The sequence below is a fragment of the Adiantum capillus-veneris genome, chromosome 24, assembly GCF_014529385.1.
Source record: "Adiantum capillus-veneris isolate H3 chromosome 24, ASM1452938v2, whole genome shotgun sequence".
Taxonomy (NCBI): Eukaryota; Viridiplantae; Streptophyta; class Polypodiopsida; order Polypodiales; family Pteridaceae; genus Adiantum; species Adiantum capillus-veneris.
The window spans coordinates 50,559,187-50,567,052 of NC_140954.1; the positions used below are offsets into that span (position 1 = coordinate 50,559,187).

A 7,866-nucleotide genomic window follows, 5' to 3' on the forward strand; every position below is an offset into this window, starting at 1 on the left:
CAAGCTGAGCAAGTCATGAGGCCACTCTGTTAGCAAGAGAATCCTATATGTCTAAGCTCTCTGTCCAAAGAGCCTCCACTCGCTCTCTGAGCGCAGAGTCCAGCAAGACCCTCTCAGGGATGCGTAGCATCATGCTTACCCTCCTCTGCCTATCAGTCACTGTGAGGATCATTGGTGCATGGTCCGAAAGGAAGTCCCAGCCAGGATGCCAACTGACCCACCCAAGTCACATAAATGGTCACTAGTGTAGAAGCGATCTATCCGAGATAGATTCATGCCTCCCACTCTGCGGTCCGAACGAGAGAAGGCCAGGCTGTCTAGGGGCCTCACAAAGCTAGAATGCTGCCACACATGTGAAACCTGCAGAGTCATATAAAACCTCTCCAAGCTGCCAACTCAACTCCATGCACAGTAGTATGGCTACCACCAATCTTGTCAGAGGGGTCTTCCAACATGTTGAAGTCACCCCCTATGCACCATTGCTCTGCCTGCGGTAGAGACTGACCAACCTGAGACCAAAACCCTGTACGTGCACTCGCCACATTGGGCGCATAGATGTTCAGGAAGCCCACGAGGCAACCCTGAACCTGCATAGTGATCCACTGAGCCCTGCTTGGCACAATAATCCCTCTGCCCACAATGGCCTGCTGCAAAGAGTCCACAATAGTCATACATACCCCGCCCTAGATGCCTCCAGGTCCAAATGCAGCTGACCAAAAAGTCTTATATTGTCCACACAAAAGTTGACCACAACGTCTAATGTAACTCTCACACAAATGATGCTCCTATAGCATAAGAAGGTCAATCTCTCCTCCCACAAGGCTGAGGTGGGGAAGAGGGGGGGAACTCGAGGGGAGGAGGGACTTTTGAGGTGGAGGTTGGGGCAGGGACCTCGTCTTGCTGAAGAGGGTCGGAATGCTTCCCCGTGGGAACCCACTGCTGGTGGGCAAGAGCCTGGGGACCACTTTGAGTGCCAGGTTGGCGCGGTGGCCCCTGCCGACGTCGACCACGAACCTGCTGCCAGTCCTCCTCTGCTTGAGCCCCAGGCTCGGAGGGTGGCTCTGTTTGCGTACTTTGTGATTCTGCCTGCTGCTATTGGCCAGCCCGTGAGCTAGGGCTGGGCCTGTGGTGTAGGTCAGGGTCTCCTCCGTGGACATGCCTTCTTAAGATGGCCCATCTGTCGACAAATGAAATACTGGTTCGGGAGGCCCGAATACTCCACGCTCTATCGGAACCAACCACCGCTTACCCGAGGTAGTAGGATGACCTTCAGGAGAGTGTGGGTGTCCCGAACCAGAACACGTACTGTGGGGATGCCGGCCGCCTTGGCAGCTACGGAGGCTGCCGTGCGTGGTGTCTCCAAGACAGTCCCAATCGCTGATCCTATCTTGGAAAGGAGCGAAAGGTACTCCCTCCTCAGGCCGGGGAAGCAAACTGAGATGGGTAGGTCTGCCTCCTCGACAAGAACGTCGGTAGTTGGGTCGAAACCGTGGGGCCACTGTCGAAAATGTCCTCGAACTGCACGGATGACCAGGGGGCTCATCGCAATGATCTTGGATGCCATCTCGGGAGTCTCAAACTCTATCTGGTAGTAGCCACGTCCGAGAAGCTGAACATCGAGAATCTTGCCCACCTCTGCGAGAAGGTGGGCTTGAAGGAGATTGCGCACTTCCCCTCTGCTGGGTCTGGTGCCGAGAATCTTGCAAATAACAGAGGTGGCGTGGAGGCGCGCCACCTTTGCCTCTAAACTTGCTTGCTCTGTCGGCGAAAGAGCAAGTCAGATGGTGGGTTTTGCGGGGTCGGGTGAGGGGGCTTCAGTGGAGTCCCTCTTTGGAGGAGCAGAATCCTCCATCAGTGTCTGCTGTTGTGAAGACGGGCGAGGACGAAGGCGAACGAGAGCGTCGAAGAAGAGGCTACAAGGGGGGGGGGGGGGGGGATGGATGAGCCACTGCCACTGGAAAAACACCCAAGCCAGGCTCAGGTGAGTAGACCAGCGAGCAACGAAAGAAAAAAGGGGGGGAGGGGGAAAACGGAAACAGGAGGAATGTAGGGCGGCAAGGGGATAGCGCGAATGCAGTTGGGCAGGGGGTAGCGCGAGCGCAGGTGGGCAGCGGGCGGGAGTGGGAGCAGGCGGGCTGGCTGTGCGGGCGGGCGGGCGGGCTGGGCTGGGACAGAAGGCAGGCTGTGCGGGGCTGGCTGGGACAGACGGGGAGAGCGCGAGGGTAGAGGGCAGCGAAGGCGAAGGGCAGGGGGCAGCGCGAGCTGCTGGGCGGGGGGTTTTAGCGATGGCGAGGGAGGAGTGTGAGCGTGAGCAGCAGCGGGTTTTTTCCTATGCGTGTCGAACTTGACCTTTGGCATACCAAACAACTCACATATTCAACCTCTTTGTCATGGTCTCTTCATCTTTGGTACTTCTCTCGTGTCAATCTCAGAAGTGATGACAATGGAGATTGCAGTAGACATGATCGACACCATGATGGCGATCGTGGTAGACATGATTTATGCCATCGTGTCGACTTCACGTTCACTTCTGCTACCGTGTCTACCATCACCATTGCTTCTGTGTCGTTCCTCGCCTCATGCTCAAGCTCCGTACTCAGGAAGCTCAGCGCAATCCTCTTTGATTCTTTTAACAAAAAGCTGATGTTGGGTTCCAGCTGAAGTAAAACGCTGCAGTCTGCAGGTGTAATGACCGGAAGGAAGAGATTTTGATGAGGCTTAGACGGCTGTGTGCAGGTGATATAAACTGCCAGGGAAAAGCGTGGGCAGTCGACTTAATTAACCTTTGGAAAGCTATGCCAGCGTACGATGGGTAAAAAAAGCTGCTTAGTATACACCTCGTTGGATCCGTTGTTGATCAATGGCTAGGAAATTGCCAAGTGGCTCAATATTGTGCCTGCCTTCTGATAAGGCCAACCAAGTAATAGTGCAAGAATTCAAGAATTTTCTGCCAAGATTAACACCAGTGGCATGCAAATGCTTAATTTATCGGGCTGATTGTGGTGATGGTCTACTTTGTAGAAGCAGGGATGTTGAAAGTTTTGATACAAATTCCTTTCAGGATTTCATTGCGATAAAGCAAAGACTTCATGAACTGAAAACAAAGCTTGAGAATGATCCTGTTATTGTTTCCACTGAAAAGGTATAGTATATACTTGTAATTTCTCACATTTATGTCGTTTTGCTTGATTCGTCATGAGATTTTTGACAGGATTATGCAAGGTCTCCCGATTTTTTTTGGAGACTAGAGGATTATGAAGTGTATATTCTTCGGTCGACGCTAGAGATCATGGATGATTCGAGTTCTGCAGAAGATTTTAGTAGCCTGATTGTGTCGAAGCTTCAGCGGTGGCTGGGGTGAAGGGATATTATGCTCTGTTTTTGTACAAATGCCAAAAGCTACTTGGTACTGTATTACAGTTGCTCATAGCACAGCAATCACTGCATGGTAGCACATACTCTACGCTTTTTTGAGAGAGAGAGTCAACTGAGAACAGGTGCATTTCAAGAGTGGCCTCGATCTCTTGGTTACTGACAAGGGACAAGAAATGGACATTTGCAGCATATGGGAGGAGACCGAGCATTTTTTATCTTCTTGCTTCTGTGAAGGGACGAAAAAATTGACATTTTCAGCATATTGGATGACATGCACCAATCATGCATATTGTGAGTGCCTTGTAAAGTATGCATTTATGTCTTGCATGAGGACCCATTTTTGCCCTACCAGGTTTCAAGGACACTTCCACTTATTGATAGTTCATGAATCTCAAGTATCAAGTTAGCCTCGGGCAGTTCACCTCCTCTTTCCTTATCAACGGAAATTATCCTTGGGCTGCAGAGTAGAACTTGTGTGGGTGGAAGAATGGGAAATGAGCATATATATTTCGATGCTTCCTGATTGCATTTATTAACTACATAAAAAAGGTAACAGTTTTGGCAGAGGGGGCATCAATTCCCCTTTCAAGTTTCCTCCCACTTCGGATATTTAACTCTGGCACCTGACTTGAAAAAAAGACAATTTATGAATTGATGGTGCTGATTTAGTGCAGGTTGACATTGAAAAGGCATTTGATACCATTCTTTGGGATTACATTGCGGATACCGTGCAACACTTGGATTTCGGCCTAGGCTATTCCGTGTCGTACTTTTTCGGTATGCACACAGCACTTCAGTAGGCTTGTTGGACGGGTCTCACAGAATCTTGGCCTTTGGGACGGTCAGTAAGGCAGGGATGCCCTCTTAGTGTTTTGCTTTATGCGATCGCTACTCACCCCTTGTTTATGTATTTGGACTCCTTGACTTCCACTAATAGATTACATGGCCTGACATTACCTTCTGGACGGCAGTTTGCTGGTCAGTCCTATGTGGAGGACTCTTTGTTTATGCCTCGCAATAACTATGATGATATACAACAAATTATGCATACTCTTCACCTGTTTGGAATGGCAGCAGGCCTCAAAGTTAACTTTCGTAAATCCAAGTTACTGCCTCTAAAAGAGTGTGATTGGCATAAGATATTGTGGCTTGGGGAGATTGTTCCTCCGCATGTTGTGATTCGCCATTTGGGCTATCCACTGGGTTGGAATGTATCGGCTATGCAGAAACTGGATTGGGTGCTCCAACGTTTGCATTCCAAGTTAAATTATTGGAAACTGTCCACGTGGCCACTACATGTACGTCTAAGGATTGTCCAATGCATTCTTGTGGCTTATGTGCAGTTTTACTTGCCTTTGCTATCCTGGTCTCGGTTGTGCTTGCAATCCCTCATGTCAAGTATTTTAGTGGACCTCGTCTAGCACGAAGGGTCTTCGGCTTTTATGTATGGATAAGCTGTGTTCTCCCAAGCGGCTTGGAGGGTTAAGTATTTTGGCCTTGAGATGTCATGTTTTGGCTCGGAAAGCTATGCTGTTGCCAGTTTTGGTGGAGCAGCAACAACTCTGGGCTCTTATGGTCCCAGATTTGTGTACGCACATTGTCCCCATCTTTTGGTTATTGGAAATCGACTTATTGGGATGTTATTTTTGGGAAGCTCGAAGGACACATTCTTGGTGTCCCTTTACTTCTTCTCTTATTGATTGTTGATTGGAAGGTTGTCACTTCGCATTTGGACCACTAAAGACCACTCACAGGTAAGTGTATGAGTCTGTATACTAAACCGTTTGTTGATCATATGTGAGGGTTAGTGCAGATCGCTTGACCCAAAGTGTTGTGAACATCAATATCTGGTTTATGGATGAGCCGTTGTCACTAGCAAAAGTGTGCAATGCATCCAAGTGTGGTTGCATTCCACTGAAAAGCGGCTATCACTAGCAAAAGTGTGCAATGCATCCAAGTGTCGCCGCATCCCCTGTGGTGAATCTGAGATCAACACAATATAATCTACATAGTAGTAATGAGATCCAAGTCCCTGCTAGTTGTGCTCCTCTATCACCTCCCTTCTCGATATGATCTAAAACCTCATCTACATACAAACCAAACAATGTAGGGGGGATTGGGCATCCCTGTTTCACTCCAATAATGGTGTAAATAAGCTCAAATAACCCCTCCAGAGTATGAACTTGTCCACAAATGTTATATAAGGCCATGACTACCCATATTAGCTTTGTAGATACTCCCATCTCTTGTAGTCTTTGCATCAATCGAGCTCAGGGAATTGTATCAAATGCTTTGCAAAAATCCATAAAGGTATAATAAATTGTGAAATGCTTTCCTCAATAACAGCTATGAGTATCAATATATGATCAAGAGTAGAAAAACCCCTCTTGGATCTTACCTAGCTTAATGCCCAAATCTCTCTGCCCATTTACTCGGTCGTTGCTCAAGAATGTATGCATATAACCCAACTAATGTGTGTCCAATTATGATAGAACAATAATTACTGAGTATCATGGGGTTTTGTTATATTGAAGATATGCACAATAGTATACATACTCAAAGTATCTTGAAAACCCTCACACATGGCTCGGTTGAACATTACTACAAGAAGCTCTGCAAGCGTATCTCTAGCACGTATAAAGTGCTCTCCCATCAATCCATCATGATCAATATGGTCTCCTGGTCCTCATCTTGTCAATGGCCTTCTACCATTTTAGCGGTAAAGAAAGTGCATGTTTGTGGGCATGGCTTCGGAGGGTTTGGTAGAGATGCTTGTCCTAGAATTGTGTAAAGAGATGTTGCATATGCGCCTCAAATCTCGGTTGCTGTGATAGCCAATGGGGAGAATGTTGATGTCCATGCCTCACCTGAGTCTTGACGCAAGGATAGCTGGTACAACTCCTCTAACAGAGCAAGAAAAGTCCTTTTCTTCCTTCGGTCTAGTCATCGGTAGGCTATTTGTGGCTCCTAGCGGAGTGTGGCTCTTGTCTCTCTACACTCCTCATCATACCAACTATTCTGGAGCATACTCCTAGAACATCGTCATTAGGGAATTTCGGAGGTCATTTGGAGGGCCTTCTAAGAAAATGTATTTTTTGCACTCTCTCTCTAGAAAAAATGGCAAATAAAAAAGCTGGGTCTTTCATAGTAAAAGTTCAAAAAGCGTACTTTAAGTAGATTCCTTACTCTTCTGAACATTCGTTCGTAGTGATTGAGGGATAATCCTCTTTTCAGTTGCATTGAATGAACCTCGTCAATATGGAGGGAATGAGGCTAACATGGAGGGACGAAGGCGCAGCCGCTATTCACTTTCCATTAAACCTGCACATTTGGTTAATGGCGCACTCCTCAAATGGCACAAATGTTACCCAGAAACGAGCCAAATATCACCTTCACATTGATTTGGACAATGAGTACCAACCATTGATTAAGCGCAGTAAAACAAACACACATATACCTCCCGCTTCCATAGACACGCTCAGACCTCAGGGAGCTAAACACATAGATATCTGGACAAGAGGCTCTCTCTACCCTAAGAATCCAATGACTAATGCGTCTCCACCGTTTGTCAATCCTACGAGCTTATTGACCTTTGCTGGTGATGGAGAAAAGGGCCTTCTGGGTTATTGTAAATCTCTTACAAGAGAAGCTGAAACTTACAAGAGCATTCTCCAAGCTCAACAATGTGAGATTGTTCGCCTTTCACATTTACATTCTACAGATCAGGTTACCATTTTGCAACATAAAATAGAGGTACAAGAACTGAAAGGAAAGGTGCGAAGTTGTCAAATGAAGGACACCATCTTGGGTGGTCGTATCCGAAAGAAGAAATTGTGCAATCTTGAAACATTGCAGGTTGCATCAGGAGGTCTGAAGAAAAGAATCCGAGCATTAAGGTGATGCTTCTTGGTTGGTTACATTGTCTTAGTTAAGTAATCTTTTTGTTTTTTCTTGTTATGCATTGTTTTCATGTGCCTAAATAGTGTTAGTGAAGCAAATTTTCTGTTATTTACTTATGCATTGTCTTCATGTAGAGATTCAATCTATCCTGACAAGGAAAACATTGACCCCAAAGCCAATATAGGAAAGAGATTGAAGCCACTTATAAGTAGAAGCCTGGCAGCAGATATAGTACATGACAAGAAGTTTAAGGTCCTACAACGAAATGTAGTGGACCGCTTTATATCAGAGAACTCAGTGCCTGCAAAAGAGATACAAGGCACACTTGATTCACTTGGTGTAAGCAAAAGAGGATATTCGGCTATCCAAAAGTCTGTCTCATCCATCTTTGTTAGGAAGGGTATAAAATCCAAACTTCTACCATCAGCCTCAAGTGTTTGGAAAGAGAGGCTTCAGCTTAACGAGGCACAGGGAGACTATCTTGGACAGCCCTTTCATATTAAAGCAACTTACAGTGGCCATGGAGCAAACATGGCATATGATGAGTTCAACAATATTTTTATGGACCTGCGGATATTACAGAAGAGAATG

At 46.6% G+C, this 7,866-nt stretch overlaps 1 protein-coding gene across 6 annotated transcripts in view; it reads left to right on the plus strand.

Moving 5' to 3' along the window:
• Positions 1 to 3,786, plus strand: part of LPXK (tetraacyldisaccharide 4'-kinase family protein) — a 70,080-nt gene extending 66,294 nt beyond the window's left edge. For 5 of the 6 annotated variants that reach the window (XM_086499275.1, XM_086499277.1, XM_086499279.1 and 2 more), the window contains 2 exons: positions 3,062 to 3,142; positions 3,212 to 3,786. In XM_086499275.1, the coding sequence (XP_086355401.1) occupies positions 3,062 to 3,142; positions 3,212 to 3,361 (231 nt within the window). In that variant the 3' untranslated portion in view covers positions 3,362 to 3,786. The other variant, XM_086499278.1, reaches the window with a different exon arrangement.
• Positions 3,787 to 7,866: the final 4,080 nt, after the last annotated feature.